The sequence below is a fragment of the Canis lupus genome, chromosome 19 (genome assembly GCF_048164855.1).
Source record: "Canis lupus baileyi chromosome 19, mCanLup2.hap1, whole genome shotgun sequence".
Lineage (NCBI taxonomy): Eukaryota > Metazoa > Chordata > Mammalia > Carnivora > Canidae > Canis > Canis lupus.
The window spans coordinates 46,682,775-46,703,306 of NC_132856.1; the positions used below are offsets into that span (position 1 = coordinate 46,682,775).

Sequence of the window (20,532 nt, forward strand, 5' to 3'; positions counted from 1 at the left end):
AATTAATTATTGGGTTTGTTTGTTTTTTAAGATTTTATTTATTTATTTGGGAGAGAGAAAGCAAGAGAGAGTGAGCACTAGCCAGGTGAGGAGCAGAGGGAGAACCTGAGTCCCCACTGAGCAAGGGAGCCTGATGTGGGGCTCGATCCCAGAATTCTAGGATCATGACCTGAGCCAAAGGCAGAGACACTTAAAGGCGTGAACCACCCAGGCACCCTGGATGTTTTTTTTTTTTTTTTTTAAGTTTATTTTTTTAAGTGATTTCTACACCCAGCATGGGACTAGAACTCACGACCTGGAGATCCAGAGTCACATGCTCTTCCAACTGAGGCAGCCAGGCCTCAGTCTTAGTTCAATATCATCTCCCCCACTAGACTGTCAGCTCCACCAGGCCGAGACTGGATCTGCTCTGTCTCCTGATGTATTTCCCAAAGTTCTCTGTGGGTGATTGAACTAAGGTCGACAAAATGCATATGTACCAAAGCCATTTTCATGCCAGGACATGTGATGATATTAGAGAGGTAAGAGAGCCCTCTAAAATCTATCCCCCAAACTCTACTTTCTGGGCTAAGGACCCTGGGTCAGGTCTCACCAGGATGGTGCCCAAGCCTCCTGCCTCCTCCACTCATGACAAAGTCAGGGGTATTAAATGGTCAGTCAGACCTGACCCTTGCCCCTCCCCTCCGGCTTCTTACCTCTTCCTGCCATTTCTACCTCGTCTCTGCTCAAACTGCTCATGTCACTCTGCCTCAGGGCCTTTGCACTTGCGGTTCCCTCCACTAGGAGAGTTCTTTCCTTGTCCTGCTTCAGATTCCAGCTCAATTAATCATGACCTCCGCACAGAGATCTCCCCATTGCCACACACCCACCCACCCCTGAGCCCCAGCCTGTGCCTGTCCCATCACCCTGCTTTTCTTTGTTATCCATAATTAGTGATTGTCTTCCTGACAGACCAGAAGATGAGGTGAGCCTGAAGCCTGAAGGCAGGCCTGGTCTGCCTGGTGTGCACTGTTTCTAGGCAGAGGGCATGGTGCACAAGAGGGGCCTGTTATTCCTCCTAGGGTCTCATGGGAGAACACCCTGAAGAAAAATTTGCCCTTTGTCTGGGGCAACTTTCCTGCCTCCTTCGTGGGTAAGTTCAGCCCAGTTTCCTTCTCTGGGTTGGAGAATTAGTTCTGCTAGATGCCCAACCCAGACATGCCACAGATAAGTAAACTGAGGCCCAAGGAGCTGGGACATTGCCAGGGCCACCCATGAGTGAGTCTGAAGCCTACTGAAAACCCCTCTTGACCGGGGCCCTACTCTGTGCTGTCGCTCCTCCCCTTAGGTCCAGGTTTTCCAGCACCCTGTCTGAAGAAGGCCACTGCTGTGGAGGCTTCTGGAACTTTCTGCCTCTCCCGCGCGGCTGGGCCCTCTCGCCTCCTCGTCCCCATCCCCCCACTTGGGCCATGACTTTCGGTAAGTGACAGCAGCTCAGGAAGCCAAGGGGCCCACACAGGAAGGAGCCGACTGGGACTTTCCTCCTGCCGCCTCCCGCCTCCTGGCTCTGCCCTCCTGTCCTTGGCCCAGGGGTCCCAGCTGCCAGGTAAGAGCTGGCGGGGCCACATGGCTCTGGGGTGGGGGTGGAGGGAGTGTGTGAATGGCGGTGGCTGGGGACAAAGGCAAGGCCTCGGAGGAAAGCTGCCAGACAGACAGACAAGAGCTGGGAGGGTTGGCCCTGTGGCTTCCAACAAAGTGCCCTTCGCTCCGGGCCTCGGCTTTTTCTGCATGAAATGAGACCTGAAATCCCCAGCTCCCTGGGCCAGAATGATTCTGTGTTTTGGGCCTGGAGCTTCTGATCCCTGGGGACACAGTTCCCAGCCTCCACCTTCCCAGGACCCAGGCCAGAACATAGAGTGACCAACCAACGGTAGGGGATGGGACTTTGGGTGTTGAAACGGACATTTTTTCTGTGTCCCAAACAACCCCTCTGGCTTTTTCTTTTTTTAACCTTCAATATTTAAAACAATATACATATCTTTATTTTAAACAAAAAACCACACACAGTGTGATTCCGTTTACATCAAAGTGCAAAGACCATGGTTAAGTTGACTATTAGAAATAAGACGGTGATCACCTCTGTGGGGAGTGACAGGGGCCCCACAGCTCCTAGGACTGGGAATGTTCCAATTCCTGGTCTGGTAAATGGGGGTGTCCCCAGGGAAATTTCCTCTTTCCCTCATGCCCTCCCTCCCCTCATAGGAACCACCAAACCACTGTGTCAAGGGACTTTCCTGTTTAGCTGACATTTGTCAAGGGCTTGCTAGGCATGTTGCCAAGGATTGTGCCAGTTAGTGAGGATATTTTTTTTTTAAGATTTTATTTATTTATTTATGAGAGACACAGAGAGAGAGAGAGGCAGAGACACAGGCAGAGGGAGAAGCAGGCTCCATGCAATGAGTTGGACTCGATCCCAAGTTTCAAGGATCACACCCTGGGCTGAAGTCGTATCTTTTTTATTCAAGTCAATGTAAGTGGGTCTTGTCCACCTACTACACGCCTTTCCCTGCTGGGTTCAAAGCCCATCCTTTCCTCTGCCTAGCCAGGAGTCCTGAGATCTGGGAATAAAGAGTGAGGGGCAGTTTCCTCCTGGGCCCATTGCAGAGAAGGCTGCTTGCTACAGGGGTCTAAACAGTGGGAGTGGTAAAGGGGACAGAGTTGGTGATGGTGGGTAGATAAGACACAGAGGTCCCTCTTGAACGAGTCATCAGTCTGCATCTTAAACACGCTGCAAGGCATACATTACATCAGCTGCAAAAGCTTCTAGCTCCAGCCCCAGAAGAGCTTGAGTTTCCTACACCCGCAGGAAGTGATGGGCCACCCCATCCCCTTTAACCCCCATATACACAAACCAGCATCCACTGGCTTCCTGGTCGGCAAATCTGCACATCTGTGGTTGATCGCTCATGCCTGCCTGGGGCAGGGGCTTTGCAGTAAGGTATATGAGGAGGCTGCAAATTGACTGGAGATGTCTGCCCTGGACACTGACAAGAATATGCACAAGTTATGTGTGTTAACCATACGGAGGAGGAGGAGGAGGAGGAGGAGGAAGACGAGGAGGAGAAGAAGAAGAAGAGGAGAAATTGGGGGGCACCTGGGTGGCTCAGTAGTTGAGCATCTGCCTTTGGCTCAGGTTGTGATCCTGGGGTCCTGGGGTCAAGTCCCACATCAGGCTCCCTGCAGGGAACCTGCTTGTCCCTCTGCCTGTGTCTCTGCCTCTCTGTTTCTCATAAATAAATAGATAAAATCATAAAAAAAAAAAAAAAAAGGTTCCAGACCCCAGCATACCCTTATCTCCCTTATCTGGGGACTTTTGGCTCCTCACCCACCTTTCACACTCAGCTCCACTGTCTCTCTCTTTCTCTATCTCATTCTCTTTCTGTATGTCTCTGTTCCTCTCTCCTCCCTGTTTCACCAGCTTCAACACTACCTCACCCTGCAGCATCTCTGCCCCCCACACCCCTGGAAGCCTTGTGGTCTCTCTGGCTGGAACTGAGTGGATGCTTCTCTCTGTGTCCACACAGGCTACACCTATGGCACCTCCAAGCGAGGAGACGCCCCTGATCCCCCAGCGTTCCTGCAGCCTCTCGTCTTCAGAGGCTGGTGCCCTGCACGTGCTGCTGCCCCCTCGGGGCCCTGGACCCCCACAGCGCCTATCCTTCTCCTTTGGGGACCATTCAGCTGAAGAGCTCTGTGTCTGGGCTGCTAAGGCCAGTGGTGAGTGGGTCCCTGGAAGGCTGGGCCAAAGAAGGGGATAGGGCTGTGGGAGGCCCAGACTGGGAGCTGGAATAGCATTCAAGTGGAGTCAGCACTGGAGCTGGGGCTTTGAGGGATGAATAAGAGTTTGTAAATGGAGGAAGGTGCTGAGGGAAAGGCTGTGCAAAGACTTGGAGGCGCATGAGGGGAAATAGTTGGTCACTCCTTGAGGTAAAGTATACAGTGGAAGGAGCACTCTAGGGAGAGAGGCAGGGAGCCCCAGGAAGCATGTTGTATGTGGATTCTCTACTAAGGGCAATGGGAGGCCTGGAGTGTGTGTGAGCTGGGGTGGGTCACAGTGTGAGAACCAAAGGTGAGAAAGAGCCCTGTAGGGCTGCATGGGGGTTACATAACCATGGCAGCCCTGCAAGGGACAGATGGGGAGATTTAGGAGGGTGCTGATGCGGGCATCCCTTCAGGCATCCTGCCTGTGTACCACTCCCTCTTTGCTCTGGCCACGGAGGACCTGTCCTGCTGGTTCCCCCCAAGCCACATCTTCTCCGTGGAGGACTCGGGCACCCAAGTCCTGGTCTACAGGCTCCGGTAGGAAGCACATCACCCCTACTCCCACAGGCATGGGCTAAATGTTACCAAGAGGGGATGCCTTTTGTTGAGGGCAAGGGGAGTTTAAAACAACCACCATCCTACAACTTTGTCATCTCCCTGCACTTCCCGGTGTGCCCTAGGGAGGATGTGATCACAGGTGAAGAACTGAGGTCAGAGTGTGCGTTGCTTACCCAAGGTCACATAGCAAGTCAGTGGCACAACTTGGGTTCTGTGAAGTCTTGGCACGGTCTTCCACCCCTCCATACCTCTACTCCAGGTTCTCCCCTTCCCCAACAGCTTTTACTTCCCCAACTGGTTTGGGCTAGAGAAGTGCCACCGCTTCGGGCTACGAAAGGACTTGGCCAGTGCCATCCTTGACCTGCCAGTCCTGGAGCACCTCTTTGCCCAGGTAGGGGTCTGTCTGGGTCTTAGCCAGGGGGTGGGATCCACAGGGCAGCATCAGGGCGTGCAGCTGGGTGGCCTTGGCTGACCCTATCTGTGGCAGCCCAGGGCTGGGGATCAGCCCAAGGGTGGGGGGTCTGTAGGGCAACATCAGAGCTCACGGTAGGGCTGTGGCCGGCCCCCAGCACCGAAATGACCTGGTGAGCGGCCGCTTCTCCGTGGGCCTCAGTCTCAAGGAGCAAGATGAATATCTCAGCCTGGCGGTGCTGGACCTGGCCCGGATGGCCCGCGAGCAGGCTCAGCAGCCGGAGGAGCTGCTGAAGACTGTCAGGTGAGGGCTTCCAGCCAGTGATTACCGGCGTCTACCTGGGGGTGAGCAAACGTGGCTCCACCAGGGCATCCCTAGAGCCCGGGCTCCCATGAAGCTCCTCACCTATAAGCCTGCAGAGTGTGTCCATGTGACCCAGGACCCCACCAACCCAACCCTAGCCCATGCCTCCCTCCTGCAGCTAAAGGCCTGTGTGTGTGTCCGTCTATCTTGTAGACCCCAATGGCCATGCCCCCACCCCGAGGTCCTTCCCCCATGTGTGTCATTGAGTGTCTCCGTGCCCCCCAACTGAGGCCACACTTCAGCCCAACTAAAATTCGGGTTTGTGTGTGTGTCCCCGTCCATACCTGTGGAGATCCCTCCCCACAGTGAGGACCCGCTACCCCCACTCGTAGCTACAAGGTCTGCCTGCCCCCCGACCTGCGCGACCTGATCCAGGGCCTGAGCTTCGTGACGCGGAAGCGCATCCGGAGGATGGTGCGCCGGGCCCTGCGCCGCGTGACCGCCTGCCAGGCTGACCGGCACTCGCTCATGGCCAAGTACATCATGGACCTGGAGAGGCTCGACCCGGCCAGGGCTGTCGAGACCTTCCTCGTGAGCTTCCCCGGGGCTGCTGGTGGTCAGGATGCGCAGGGGCTGCTCCGAGTGGCCGGTGACCGCGGCATCGCCTGGAGTCCCGGAGGACAGGAGGTGTGGGCGGCCGCTGGGCGGGGCTGAGCGAGGCGGGGGCGGGACCTAGAGCGAATGGGGTGGGCGTGGCTTGGGCGGGGCCAACTGAAGGTCGGGGGAGGAGTCAGGGCTGAGTGGGGGCGGGGCTCCCGCCTGGAGGTGGAGTGGAGCTAAGAGAGGGAGGGGCTCAGCGAGGGCACCTGCCGACCGATGGAGATGGCCTGTGTGTGTAAAGGGGATCCCTGGGTGGCTCAGCGGTTTAGCGCCGCCTTCTGCCCAGGGCGTGATCCTGGAGTCCCGGGATCGAGTCCCGCGTCGGGCTCCCTGAATGGAGTCTGCTTCTTCCTTTGCCTGTGTCTCTGCTCTTTCTCTCTCTTTAGCAGGGGTGCGGTGGGAGAACTGGGGATGCGCTGCGGGGGGGGGGTGGTGAGAAGGGCTGCCTTGACAGAAGGGGCGAGGCCGAGAGGGACCGGGCTTATGGCGTGGGATGGTGTGGTCCAGGCTTCGAGGAGGGACTGGACTCGGAGGGAAGGGACCGCCAGCTTCAGCCCTCCCCCTCATTCCCAGGCCCTCCAGCCCTTCTGCGACTTTCCAGAAATTGTGGACATCAGCATCAAGCAGGCTCCGCGTGCTGGCCCGGCCGGGGAGCACCGCCTGGTCACCGTCACCAAGACGGACAAGCAGATCCTGGTGGGTGCTGGCTCCTCTCCCCGCCCGCCTTATGCCGACCGCGGGGACGTGGCACCGTCGCCTTGGGGCCGCAGCGGCGCTGACGCGGATCCTCACAGGAGGCCGAGTTCCCGGGGCTGCCCGCCGCATTGTCCTTCGTGGCGCTCGTCGACGGATACTTCCGGCTGACCTCCGACTCCAGGCACTTCTTCTGCAAGGAGGTTGCGCCGCCGCGGCTGCTGGAGGAGGTGGCCGAGCAGTGCCACGGCCCCATCACGTAAGGGTCTGCCCCCCACCGCCCCGTGCCTGCCCTCGATGGCCAGAACTGGGTTCGAATCTTGACCACGCCCCTTCTCGGGCCTCAGTGTCCTGCCCTCCCAGGGGCCTTGCACAAGGGTCGAGTGCTGGAACAGCGCCTGGTACATGGTTGGCGCTCGAGGAGACTGGGCTTTCCTTTCCGCTGCCAGGCCAGCGGCTTCCCTCTCTGATTCCTCAGGGCTGCAGGGCCAGTCTTGGGGATATGATGGCACCGAAGTTCCACCTGCAGCGTCTTCTTTAATCCCCTAGTAGAAGCCGTGACTTTTGGCTCATTTTAAAAATAGGAAGGAGGGATCCCTGGGTGGCAGTGGTTTGGCGCCTGCCTTTGGCCCGGCGAGATCCTGGAGGCCCCGGGATCGAATCCCAAGTCGGGCTCCCGGTGCATGGAGCCTGCTTCTCCTTCTGCCTGTGTCTCTGCCTCTTTCTCTCTCTGTGTGTCTTTCATGAATGAATGAATAAAATCTTTTTAAAAAGTAAATAAAAATAGGAAGGAGACAGGGAATGTTAGCTGGTAAGGGTCCCCAGGCTTCAGAGGGATCAGGATTAGAACCCAAGTCTAGCTTGGGTTTCTCTGCCTCTATCTCTCTGTCTCTGTCTCTTCCTCTCACCTATCTCCACAGGCTGGATTTTGCCATCAACAAGCTCAAGACTGGGGGCTCACTTCCTGGCTCTTACGTTCTCCGCCGCAGTCCTCAAGATTTTGACAGCTTCCTTCTCACTGTCTGTGTCCAGGTCAGTCCACCAGTAGGAGCCAGGTGGCCAGGGAGGGCTTTCTGAAGGAGATGACATTTGAGCTGAGTCTTGCAAGATGAATTAATATTCGCTCCTTGAGGAAGGGAAGGGTAAAAGTATTCCCAGCGGAGGGAACAGCATATGTAAAGGCTTGGAGATTGGAATGAGCTTATGGTGCTCGATGAACATGGGGTGAAGGGAAGGTACTACCCACTTCCACTCAAGGACCACTCCTCCTTGCAGACCCCCTTGGGTCCTGATTACAAGGGCTGCCTGATCCGGTGTGACCCCACGGGAACCTTCTCCCTGGCTGGGCTTGGCCGTCCCCACAGCAGCCTTCGAGAACTCTTGACAGCTTGCTGGGATGGCGGGCTGCACATGGACGGAGCTGCATTGAACCTCACCTTCTGCTGCACCCCCAGACCCAAAGGTGAGCCCGCCCCTTCCGCTGAGCTGAACAATCAATCTGGGGTCGTGCCTTGTGTGGCAAGTGGCAGAAATTGCAGGTCAAGATGGGTTAGGGAAGAAAAGGTGAATTTATTGGCTTGTGGAATGGATGCTATCTTCAGGCACGATGAGATCCAGTTGCAGCTGACCGGATCAGAGAGATGTCGCTGGCACTTAGTCTTTCTACATCTCTTGACTCATCCTTGGGTGAATTTCATTCTCAGACCAGCTCTTTGGGTGAGACAACTCCAAGGTGTGAGTTATTCAGAGTCTTCCAGAATCTCTAGCAGGACTGAGGTTACCCACAGGATTGCCTGCTTATTGGTGACTCACCCCCATTGGGGCTTCCTGGAGCCTCCTTGCAAATAAACTGTGTACCCTGGAGTCCTCACCTCAGGGTACACCTTTGGCTTCTCGGGGAGACCCCAAATTAAGGCAGGGAGTGAGCAAAACTTAGGGGACCTTCCACCTCTGATCTCTGTTTTTCTCCCTCCGTCCACTCCCCATAGAAAAGTCCAACCTGATTGTGGTGCGGAGGGGTTGCAACCCACCCACATCATCCCCTGTTCAGCCCCAATCCCAATGCCAGCTCAGTCAGATGACATTTCACAAGATCCCTGCTGACAGCCTGGAGTGGGTAAGTGGCCTCAGGAAATAGAGGAGGGACCTCAGTTGGGATCCAAATCCTGGATCTACATCTCATCCTATTTACATCTCTGCTGTACGGCCTCAAGCATGTGACATAGCCTCCTTGTGCCTCTGTTTCATTATCTGAAAAATGGGGCCAGGGCCGGGGACCAGGATCCCACCAGGAACCCCCTTACCAGCCTCTCCTGTTGCTCCCTCACCCTCCAGCATGAGAACCTGGGTCATGGGTCCTTCACCAAGATCTACCGGGGTTGTCGCCATGAGGTCGTGGATGGGGAGGCCCGGGAGACAGAGGTATTGCTCAAAGTGATGGATGCCAAGCACAAAAACTGCATGGAGGTAAGTGTGATGGGGACCAGGACTTTGGGGTCAGGACTGGCTGGGGAGAGTGTTGTGGATTTAGAGAAGTTTAAAAACACACAGGTCTTAAAACAACAGAAATGTAGCTGTAGTTTTTCCAAACCATGACATGCAAAAGAATCAGGGAATTTAGATGCAAACAGAAAGAGTACACCAAACAGAAGAAACAGCCAGCGCAAAGGTCCTGTTTAAGGAACAGTGAGGAGAAATAAATAAAAATTAAAAAAAAAAAAAAAAGGGATCCCTGGGTGGTGCAGCGGTTTAGCGCCTGCCTTTGGCCCAGGGCGCGATCCTGGAGACCCTGGATCGAATCCCACGTCGGGCTCCAGGTGCATGGAGCCTGCTTCTCCCTCTGCCTATGTCTCTGCCTCTCTCTCTCTCTGTGTGTGTGTGTGACTATCATAAATAAATAAAAATTAAAAAAAAAAAAAAGGAACAGTGAGGAGGGGTCGTCTGGCTGGCTCAGTTGAAAGAGCATGTGATTCTTTTTTTTTTTTTTTTAAGATTTTATTTATTTATTCATGAGAGAAACACAGAGAGAAGCAGAGACATAGGCTGAAGGAGAAGCAGGCTCCCCATCGGGAGCCTGGTGCAGGACTTGATCCCAGGACCCTGGGATCACAACCCAAGCCAAAGGTGACACTCAACCACTGACCCACCCAGGTGCCTGAGCATGTGACTCTTGATCTCAGGGTTATGAGTTCAAGCCCCACAGTGGGTGCAGAGATTCCTTAAATAAATAAAACTTTAGGGCAACCCGGGTGGCTCAGCGGTTTGGCACCTGCCTTCAGCCCAGGGTGTGATCATGGAAACCCAGGATCGAGTCCCACATCGGGCTTCCTGCATGGAGCCTGCTTCTCCCTCTGCCTGTGTCTGTGCCTCTGTCTCTCTCTCTCTCTGTGTCTCTTTCATGAATAAATAAAGAAAATCTTAAAAAATAATAATAATAAAATAAAAATAAATAAATAAATAAATAAATAAATAAATAAATAAATAAATCTTTTTAAAAAAGTGAAGGAGGACCAGTGGGCTGGAGAGGAGTAAGCCAAGGAGAAGAGGGAAGTGATGCTAGAGCACCAGCAGGGGCTGGGCCATCCTAAGAAGGCTTGAGCCCTCCTTGAACCTCAAATCTCCCCTTTCTGTGTAAGAGACCCAAAGTAGTTACAATGGGGACTTCATTCGAAAATCATGATTCAGAGTCCTGTGTATACGAGTGGGTGGACTCCAAGGTCAAAGGCTTGTGGTGAGGTGTCCCCAGAGGCAGATTTGTGAGCAGCATGTTTGGAATGCTTGGTTTAATCTTAGAGTGGGAGGAACCCGTGGACCTTTTCTTCCCCTTCTCCTCTCCTCAGTCATTTCTGGAAGCAGCGAGTTTGATGAGCCAAGTGTCATACCAGCATCTCGTGTTGCTCCATGGCGTGTGCATGGCTGGAGACAGTGAGAGACTACCCTCGCCCCGACCCCGGCCCTTCCTCACTGAGACCCTCTATGGCAGCATTAGCGATACAGATCCAGAGCCTGCCCTAGCTGGGGCCCTGTGTCCCCCAGGGTCCATCACCCTGGACCTGTGTCCTTCACTGGTCACTCTTGGGGAAGCAGCTCTAGGCTTCCACCAATACCCAGTCCCTCAAAATGATCTCAAGTCAGACAAGCCTGGGTTCCGATCTCACCTCACAGTATAGCCTGTCTACAGCTTTGCAAGGGCCAAGTTACCTCTCCAAGGTTCAGTGCCACCAGATCAGTTCAGCAGCTATTTATCGGTGCCCAGGATGTGCCAGGAGCTGGACACACAGCGTGGAATATGACAGGCTGGGGAGGGTGATAAATGATCATGTGCGATGGGGCAGCACAGGGCACTGCAGGTGGTCGGAGGCCACTAGCCCAGCTTGGAGGTTAGGCAATGATCCTGAGTAGGCAAAGACAAGTTCTAAGCAGAGAAGGCAAAGATAAGTAGGAATTAGAGAAGAGGAGGAGGAGGGATGTTCCCGACAGAACATGCAAAGGGCTGGAAGTGAGATGCGAAGAGAGCTTAGGGCCTTCCAGGGATTTCTGGCCAATAGTTCCCATATGAGAAGTGAGGAGGGGGAGGAGAAGTAAGGTCAGGATGAGGGAACAGTCACAACTGAGAGTACCAGGCCCTCCCTGCCCTGAGGGTGGAGTGGGGCAGGGCCTGTTCAAGACAAATGCAGTCCTGCCTCCCAGCCCTGTCTCCTCCCCACCTCGCTGCCACCAGGTATCATGGTGCAGGAATTTGTACACCTGGGAGCGCTGGACACATACCTGCGCAAGTCTGGCCACCTGGTGCCAGCCAGCTGGAAGCTGCAGGTGATCAAACAGCTGGCATATGCCCTCAACTACCTGGTGAGTGCTCCTTCACTGCACAGAATGGAGGGGGAATTGAGAGTGAGTGGGCTCTGTGGTATGGATAAGAGTTTGGCAGGAATGCAAGGGGAAGGCATCTTAGACTGAGGGAAAAGCATATGTACATGCTCAGAGATGTAGGGTGCAGGAGAAGGGGACGGCTGGTCATTGGTGGATTTCAGGGGAGTCGTGAGCAATGAGGTCAGGCATGGGGAAGGCTTTCCAGGAGAGGAAATATGGGAGCTGGGCCTCAAAGGTTGAACAGAAGCTTCAAGAGGAGAAAATAAGAAGGGTCTCTCAGGTTGAGGACACAGCCTAGGCAAAGGACTGCTGCTTAGAAGATGTGTTGCATGTCCTGGGATGCATCTGGCAGTTCAGCTGACAGGAGACCAGGGTAGGGGTGTGGAAGAGAGAATGTCATAGAAGAGTGAGCAAGTATCTCAAAGGGCCTTGAGCACTAGGCTCAGGACCTCTGGCTACCCCATTGCCTTTAGGGTGGGTTTGAGAAGGGGAGGGACTCAGGTCAGCGTAGGGGGTGGCCAAGAGGAGGCAATACAGGTTGCCGGTAGACTAGAGGGTGGTCTAGGAGTATGGTCTGAGCAGCACCAGGTGTGCTTTGAAGGCTGTGTAGTAGTTTTCCAGCCAGAGTATTCATTCATCAAACCCTGGTATTCTTTATGCCTGGCCCACCCAGGAAGACAAAGGCCTCCTCCATGGCAATGTCTCAGCCCGGAAGGTCCTCCTGGCTCGGGAGGGGGCCGATGGGAACCTGCCCTTCATCAAGCTGAGTGACCCTGGTGTCAGCCCCACTGTGCTAAGCCTGGAGAGTACGTACAGAAGGGTGGAGACGGAGGGGCCTAATGGTGCAGAGGAGCAGATCCTGATCCCAGCCCCACTCCCCAGTGCTCACTGACAGGATCCCCTGGGTGGCCCCTGAGTGTTTCCAGGAGGCCCGAACACTTGGCTTGGAAGCTGACAAGTGGGGTTTTGGTGCCACAGTCTGGGAAGTGTTCAGCGGGATCCCGATGCCCATCAGCACCCTGGATCCAGCCAAGGTCGGAACACCAGCACTGGCCTCTTGAATGCCCATTTGGTATAAGGGTTGAATGGCCTGAGGTCCAGCTTGGGGAAAATGGGCTGGTCTGGGGGTGGGGGGGCTCCTGAAGGTGTACCGGGAGTGACCAGCCACTCTTCTCAACTTCAGAAGCTCCAGTTTTATGAGGAACGGCAGCAGCTGCCTGCTCCGAAGTGGATGGAGCTGGCTGTCCTGATCCAACAGTGCATGGCCTATGAGCCAGGCCAGAGGCCCTCCTTCCGTGCCATCATCCGTGACCTGAACAGCCTCATCACTTCAGGTGCCCACTGGGCCCAGCAGGGCAGGCAGGGCTGGCATATTATATTAGGCACAGAGGGGGGAAAATGAAATTTGCATGCAGAGCTGGCCCTGTGTGCTTGGCAGGATTGGAGTGGTTGGTGACTGTAGCAATCAGCATGAGCCTCAACTGCTGCTGTAACAAACAGACCCTCTCAGCTCAAGGCTGAATGTGACGGATATTTACTTTTCATTCAATGGGGGTGTCCAGGTCAACAGGCACCTCTCCCTTTGTGGCTCCCCACATCCCATGTCCTCAGTCCCTGTTGCATCCTCTGCAGACAAGAGAGAGGCTGTGGAGGGTCTCATGCTAGGTTTCCATGGGCCAGGCCTGAAAGAAACCCAGGACTTCTCCCCTGTCAGCCTGAGCTCAATCATGTGTCACACTTCACAGCAGTGGAGTCTGGAAAATGCCTTCTGTCTCCAAAACCATGTGTAGGTTGCACAGCATACAGAAGGGGTTTGCCTTTGCCCAGCTGGCATCTTTTTCCAGCCCCCCACAAAATACCCTTAGGCTTGCAGTGGCCCTGTCATAATACTCGGAAAAAGTAAGCATGCAGTTCGAAGAAGTCCCATAGCAAGTCAGCTTAGGAGGGGGACCCAGGGCCCAATAATAAGGGTCACTTACTATCTGTGCCCCACAGATTATGAGCTTCTCTCAGATCCCACACCTGGTGCCTTGGCACCCCGCGATGGGCTGTGGAACGGTGCCCAGCTCTATGCCTACCAGGACCCTACCATTTTTGAGGAGAGACACCTCAAGTACATCTCACAGCTGGGCAAGGTGAGGTGGGCTGGGCTGGGGTGGGGTGGGCGGGGAAGCACCCATGCACATGTATACCAGCCCTCCTGTCCCCCAGGGCAACTTTGGGAGCGTGGAACTGTGCCGCTATGACCCACTGGGTGACAACACGGGCGCCCTAGTGGCTGTGAAGCAGCTGCAGCACAGCGGGCCAGACCAGCAGAGGGACTTCCAGAGGGAGATCCAGATCCTCAAAGCCCTCCACAGCGACTTCATTGTCAAGTACCGCGGAGTCAGCTATGGCCCAGGTGAGCCACTTCCCAAACGGGTGCTCTTCAAATCACACACCCTTGTCCTCCTGCAGGAACATTTTAGAGTGGTTTGGGAACACCAGGAGGGGCTATTGGCTCGCTTGTTTATCCAAATTTGGATCACCTGGGGTTCGAATTCCTGCTCAAACCCTTGGTAGCTGGGAGACCTTGGGCTGGCGATTTAACCTCTCTGAGAGTCCATTTCCACATCTGAAAAATGGGGTCACTATCAGGTTTAAATGAATCCATGGATATTGTAGAAATTACTCAACGGCCATTGGCAATAGGTGTCACTATAGCTGTTGTCATTTTACAGAAAGCATTGGGAGGCTGGGAGGGCCCCAGGGTGGCACTCTGAACGGAGAGAAAGAACCGGGAGGGGCAGTAGACAGAGTTGGGTCCTGCGGGGCCTCCTCCAGCCTCCCCTCGCTTCCCCTAGGCCGCCAGAGCCTGCGGCTGGTGATGGAGTACCTGCCCAGCGGCTGCCTGCGCGACTTCCTGCAGCGGCACCGCGCGCGCCTCGACGCCGGCCGCCTGCTCCTCTACGCCTCGCAGATCTGCAAGGTGCGGGGCTCGCCCCGGGACCGGGGGGCTGAGGTGGCCGAGTCTGGGCAGGGATCTGCGTGGGGTCGCGGGGAAGGCTGAGGGTTGAAGTTTGGTCAGGTTGGAGGAGCAGTTGAGTTAGGGCTAAGGTCGAGACTGGAGGGCAGGCTGGGTCCAGGGCAGGGTTAGACTTGGGGTCTGGAATGGGTTTGGGTTGGATTCCAGGTCAGGCTTGGGGCCCCTGAGGGTTATGCTGGAGTCTGTACCTCCTGCTCAATTGCAGGGCATGGAGTACCTGGGCTCCTGCCGCTGCGTGCACCGCGACCTGGCAGCCCGCAACATCCTGGTGGAGAGCGAGACGCACGTCAAGATCGCCGACTTTGGCCTCGCCAAGCTGCTGCCCCTCGACAAAGACTACTACGTGGTCCGCGGGCCCGGCCAGAACCCCATCTTCTGGTGTGGACCCCTCCCCACTACCCTGGCGGCTACTTCGCGCCCACCCTGGTGGGCCCGCCATGGCCCCGCCCTCCCTCAGTCCTGACCCCTCCCCCTAGCGTGATGGCCCCGCCCCTGCCCCTACAGCTGCGGCCCCGTCCTGACCCCGCCCAGGCCCCCCACTTCTCCTCACTACCCAGACCCCTCCTCTGCCTTCAGTGTCCTGGGGCCGCCCGGCCCCGCCCCTCCCACGGCCCTAGCCCCTTCCGTCACCTACCAGCTACGGTCCTTCCCCGCAGCCTGGTCCCACCCCGCCCCGCCCCCCGATTCTGGCCCCGCCCCCTAGCCCCCGGCCCCGCCCTGACCCCGCCCAGGCCCTCCTAAGGTTGGCGAATACCCCATCCCACCGGCAGGGAAACAAACCCTGACCCCGGAGCTGGGACCGACCTTCTCACAGCCCCCACCTACAACTGACCGGCTCCCCCAGCCCAAGGCTGTCCCCTTTCCCGTCCTCTCGCATCCCAAGAATTCCTTGTCCCCTGCAGGTACTCCCCAGAGTCCCTCTCTGACAACATCTTCTCGTGCCAGTCGGACGTCTGGAGCTTCGGGGTTGTCCTGTACGAGCTTTTCACCTATGGCAACAAGAGTTGCAGCCCCTCAGCCGTGAGTCAGCACCCCTGCATCCCCAGGACCCTCCTCTCCCCAACCCCTTCCGGGCCAATCCCTGGCCTGTTTGTACCCGAGTGCCTCTTTCCTCAGTGTTACCTGTTCCCAGCATCATATAGGCCCTCCATAGTGGGGAGAACCTCTCTTCACTAAGGCCGACTCCCACCACAAGGCAGCCCAGTCCCCCTCCAGCACAGATGACTCCTGCTCCCCCCTTAGGGATGGCCCCTCTCCCCATCACGGGTGGTTCTCTCCTGCCCTTCCCTAGGGCTGCCCCCTGCCCCTCCCCAATCACTTGCAGCCCCTTCTCCCTCCTTCACGGATGGCTTCTCCCCCACTGAGGGTGCTCCCTCCTGACCCCAGGAGTTCCTGAGGATAATGGGATGTGAGCGAGATGTCCCGGCCCTCTGCCGCCTGGTGGAGCTGCTGGCTGAGGGCCAGAGGCTGCCCGCACCTCCTGCCTGCCCTGGTGAGGTGAGCACTGGAGGGCTTGCCTCAGTTTCCCACTCTGGATTTTTTCTGGGTGAGCCAGCTGGCCTCTTGGGTCTCCCCAGCCACCACTGATGGCTTTTGATTGAGAGCATACTCTGGGGCATGAAGCCAAAGAGGATTCTGGCTTCTACTTTGCTGTTCTCACAAACTCTTTCAGATCCTCAGTTTACCCATCTCCAAAATGGGAATAACAATGCTTTATGGGGTGGGGGAAGATCAGACAAGTTACCACCTTTCTCCAACGCTCAGCTTAGAGTCCAGCGCACTGTCAACACTCCATAAATGTTAACGACTCTTACGGTTTATCGTAACAACTTTTGTGGAAGTGTCTGACATGAGGTTGGTCATTCATAAAGTGAAATGCCCAAGGATGCCCGGGTGGCTCAGTCATTTAAGTGACTGACTCTTGGTTTCCGTTCTGGTCATGATCTCAGGGTTGTGAGATCAAGGCCCACGTTGGGCTCTCCACTGGGTAAGGAGTTTGCTTGAGATTCTTTCTCCCTCCCTCTTCTCCCTCATGCTCCTCCCCCAATGCACAGGCTCCCTTTCTCATAAATAAATAAATAAATAAATAAATAAATAAATAAATAAATAAATAAATCTTTAAAAATAAATAAATTTATCTGCCCAGGTCACAGATGTTTATTGAGTGCTGTGTGCCAGGCTCTGTGCTGGGTGCTGGGGACCCAGCAGGGGACAGAACAGATACTACCCTGTTCTCCTAGTAATCAGCAGAGGCTAACAAGAGCATTCTGGTGGTTATCAGTGTTTGGAAAGAGTTGAACAGGGGTTGATGAGGCGGTGTGGTGTGGTGGTGGTCAGGGAGGGCCTCTGAGAGGGGGTGATCCTGAAGGAGGAAGAGGAGCCCACCCCTGGGAAAAGGTGGGAGAGGGCATTCTTCAGTGGTGGACAGAACATGTGCAAAGGCCCTGAGGTGGGAATGAGTTTGATGCATTTATTTTTTTAAAAGATTTTTACTTATTTATTTATTCATGAGGGACAGAGAAAGAGAGGCAGAGACACAGGCAGAGGGAGAAGCAGGCTCCATGCAGGAAGCCTGATCTGGGATTCGATCCCGGGTATCTGGGACCATGCCCTGGGCCAAAGGCAGGTGCTAAACCGCTGAGCCACCCATGCATTCCCATTTTGATGCATTTAAATAATGAGATTGGGGCAGATGTGGCTGCAGGGAACAAGAAAGGAGGTGATGGAAGGAGGTAAGGGAGGGGATGAGATTTTGTTCTAAGACATGTAGGGAGCTATGGCAGGCTTTGGAGCAGAGGAGGGGATGGAGTCTAATTTATATTTTAAAGCTGTGACTAGGGGACGTCTGGGAAGCTCAGTGGTTGAGCATCTGCCTTCAGCTCAGGACATGATCCCAAGATCTGGGATCGAGTCCCACATCAGGCTCCTTGCAGGGAGCCTGCTTCTCCCTCTGCCTATGTTTCTGTCTCTGTGTGTGTGTGTCTCTCATGAATAAATAAATAAAATCTTTAAAAAATAAAAATAAATAAAGCTGTGACTAGGAGTTATGCTCACATGTGATCCTGTTGTCTCCTCCTGCCCCCTCAGGTTCACGAGCTCATGAAGCTGTGCTGGGCCCCCAGCCCGAAAGACCGGCCAACATTCAGTGCCCTGGGTCCCCAGCTGGATGCACTCTGGCGTGGAGTAGCATAGTGTGAGACTCAGCCTTCTCTGCTTGTCTGGAAGGAGAAACCCACTCACTCCATTTTTATATCTCCTGCGCACATACCCCTGGGTTCTGGTCTCTGTGGACTGGCTATGTGACCTTGGGCAGGAAGTTGCTCCTCTCTGGGCTTCCTGCTCTACAGACTCCCCACCCCACCCCTGGGGGGAAGCTGACATTGCATTTGGGGGGCCATCCCTGGCTTGTGAGGCAACAAGAGTCCTGTGGCCTTAGGAACGAACGTGTAGATTTTCAAGATGAATGCGTTGTCCCCAGAATTGAGGAAACAAATTTAAGTCCCTCCCATCTTCCTATCCTCTTAGGGTTGGCTCTGAGCTTCCTGTCTCAGTGAAGACGTTGCATAGCTTTAAATATATGCTCTCAGGCTTCTGTCCTCCCCATCCCTCTTTTGCTGGAGGAAGCCACAGACAAGAGCAGCTTGCCCCGGCTGGAAATTGACTTTCTGGGGGAGCCTGTATGACTTTTTGGGATCATGTGAGGGTCCAGGAGACGCTGGGGTCCTGGTCTACCCTAACTGTACCAGATCGTCCCGGGGCTTCAGTTTGCCCCTCTGTCTGGACCAGAGGGTCACATGATTGATGACACTGGAGACTTACAGGAGCTTTTCAGCAGTTGCGGGAAGGAAAGGTCTTCTTGGCAGAGGGAGCAGTGAGGTGAGAGTGAGAAGGCTCAGAGTACAGAAGTTAAGAACCCAGGTGTTGGAACCCATGGTTCTGCGTCTTATTTGCTGTGGGATGGTGGGCAAGTTGCCTCCCCTACGGGGTCTCAGTTCTATCCCCTGTACAATGGGCAGATAAATGGTGTTGGTGCCTTGCCGTACACAGTCAGCTTCTGGAGTTTGTGAGAAGGCATCTGGCACAGGTTAAGCCCCCCCCCCCCCATTCCTCGCCTGCCTGCAGGCTTTTCTGCCACTTTCACCCCTTGGAAAACTCTTATTTATCATTCAAAACCCCAGCTATCACCTCCCTGTAGGCTTCCTTGTAATGCTTACTCACCAGCCGTGTACTTCCCTCCAACCCTAGGGCTGGGGTGTCTGTCTAGATCCACCTCCTCCGACCTGGAGGCTCCCTGGGGGCTGGGCTGGAAAGGGCACAGAACATTTGTTGAATGAATAAAGTTCTGTGCAAAGAATGGTATGTTGCTGGATTTGGGTGATGGGGAATTTATGCCCCCCCCCCCCCCCGCTGTGAGTTGGGGAGGAATGTGGTTAGGGCTGGTGTTGGGGGGGGGATGGAGACCCCCTGGGGGCCACAATGGAAGCCTCAGGGCTGGCTGGGGGAGGAGAGACAGCAGGATGGGGCATGGGCTGGGATCCTGGAGGACAGAAGCCCTCCCCCCAGCTCCAGCTGCTGGCCTTGGCTCTGGGAACTGATTACAGGCTCTGGGCGGGTGGAAGGAACAGGCTGCTCTGGGGGGAGGCCAAGGGCAAGGTTGGGTTGGGAGACTGGGTCCAACACTAGTGGGGAACAAGCAAGTCTCCCTTAGGACTGCTGGACAGATATGAGGAGTAACAGAAAGACACAGTGGAGGAGGAGGCAGTCCTCTCTCTCTCTCTCTGTCTCTCTCTCTGTCTCTCTCTGTCTCTCTGGCCTACCCTCTTAGCCCAGAGAAAGCCACCTGCTTTGGTGAAAAGCAGGAGGGGGCTGGTCTGGGCTCAAGCAAGACAGGGTTTTCAGCTCAGGCCCTCCCTTGCCTTGGATGGAGTATCCTGCCTTCCCTCTGCTCCTTTCCCTCCTCAGTAAACCGAGGTCATAATGAGCAAATGCAGCCAACTTCATTCTGGGCCCTCCAGTCCCTGCCCCACCCAAAGAGACCGATATGGGAGAGACAGAGCCAGCCAACAGCCCCAGCCTGCTGTGACCATGGACAAGTGTGGTGACCAGCCCCCACCACCCCCAGCCTCAGTTTCTTTACTTATACAGGAATAAGGACAACAATCTTCTGATTGTCCCTGCTCTCAGTTGGCTGGATGCCCGACCACCACCCTGCAAAATTATTCTATTTATCTAGTTCACCTCTCTAAAATAGTTGTTGTTTTTAAAAAGACTCCTCAGCCAGTGCTCCCCCTAGGGGAGGCACACCCAGGGCCCTGGCCCAGGCAGAGAGAGACCTTCACTGTTTTGTGGCGCTCTCAGCTATTAATAAACAGTGTTGAGGTTAAAACCATCTTTGTGGTTCTTATTATGATTGCTAGATCCCCTTTAGCACCACCCATCAGGAAACTGAAAAAGTAAAGGTTTATTACTCACAAGACCTCAGAGTCACACAGCGGACCTAGGGCTACACAGTGAGGTCATGCATAGAAACAGAGACCAATTCTGGCTTGGGGCTCTGCTTTTATTGGGGACTAGGGCGGGGGGCCTACAGTTTCCCCAGCTTACTCTTTATTGGTAGATTTAAGTCCTAGAATGGGGACACCTAGAGCTGGGGGCACCTGGTGGCTCAGTGGTTGAGTATCTGCCTTCAGCTTAGGTCTTGATCCCAGGATCCTGGGATTGAGTCCTGCATCGGACTCCCTGCAGGGGCCTACTTCTTCCTCTGCCTATGTCTCTGCCCCTCTCTATGTCTCTCATGAATAAATAAAATCTTAAAAGAAAAAAAAAAGTCATAGAGCAGGAATTTAATGTTTTGAGCTGAGGGCGCACAACTCTCTTCCCTCTACAGCTACCGGGGACTCCTCCCTGCGGTCACATCAGGCACTGGCTCAGCACGGTCAGGCTGCTTGAACCAAAGCCCCAGCAGCTTCAACACTGACACTCACTTCTCACAGCCCTGGAGGCTGGAAGTCAGGGTGCCAGCACAGTCGGGGTCTGCTGAGGATACCTCCTGGCTTGCAGCTGGCTGTCTTCTGGCCGGGTCCTCACATGGAGAGGGACGGGATGTGGGGGCACATTCTCTCATACCACTTCTTAGAGCACCAATCCCAGTGCGAGCCCCCCACCTCCACTACCTGATGATCTTCCAAAGCCCCCACATCCACAGACCCCC

The 20,532-nt window shown here is 55.1% G+C and overlaps 1 protein-coding gene across 3 annotated transcripts; it reads left to right on the forward strand.

Annotated features, from left to right (window-relative positions):
- Positions 1 to 1,429: 1,429 nt before the first annotated feature.
- On the forward strand, positions 1,430 to 18,675 carry JAK3 (Janus kinase 3). 3 transcript variants are annotated; one of them, XM_072786786.1, is made up of 24 exons: positions 1,430 to 1,585; positions 3,564 to 3,756; positions 4,215 to 4,338; positions 4,639 to 4,750; positions 4,929 to 5,074; positions 5,467 to 5,761; positions 6,308 to 6,430; positions 6,529 to 6,686; positions 7,348 to 7,459; positions 7,703 to 7,889; positions 8,416 to 8,543; positions 8,762 to 8,893; positions 10,267 to 10,351; positions 11,148 to 11,275; positions 11,970 to 12,102; positions 12,179 to 12,330; positions 12,480 to 12,630; positions 13,292 to 13,431; positions 13,508 to 13,697; positions 14,140 to 14,264; positions 14,527 to 14,699; positions 15,224 to 15,341; positions 15,708 to 15,818; positions 17,409 to 18,675. In XM_072786786.1, the coding sequence occupies exons 2-24, from the start codon at positions 3,573 to 3,575 to the stop codon at positions 17,511 to 17,513; spliced, it is 3,312 nt and encodes a 1,103-aa protein (XP_072642887.1). In that variant the 5' UTR covers positions 1,430 to 1,585; positions 3,564 to 3,572; the 3' UTR covers positions 17,514 to 18,675. The 3 variants fall into 3 exon arrangements, with proteins under 3 accessions (XP_072642887.1, XP_072642888.1, XP_072642889.1); XM_072786787.1 differs by lacking the exon at positions 15,708 to 15,818; XM_072786788.1 differs by lacking the exons at positions 1,430 to 1,585; positions 3,564 to 3,756; positions 4,215 to 4,338 and having other exon boundaries at positions 4,652 to 4,750; positions 4,973 to 5,074.
- The last annotated feature ends 1,857 nt before the right edge of the window (positions 18,676 to 20,532 follow it).

Coding starts and splice junctions, on each gene's coding strand:
- JAK3 (XM_072786786.1), top strand. CDS start 3,573: ATGGCACCTCCAAGCGAGGAGACGCCCCTGATCCCCCAGCGTTCCTGC. Junction 5,762..6,307: donor GGAGTCCCGGAGGACAGGAG/GTGTGGGCGGCC, acceptor CCTCATTCCCAG/GCCCTCCAGCCCTTCTGCGA. Junction 7,460..7,702: donor TTCTCACTGTCTGTGTCCAG/GTCAGTCCACCA, acceptor TCCTCCTTGCAG/ACCCCCTTGGGTCCTGATTA.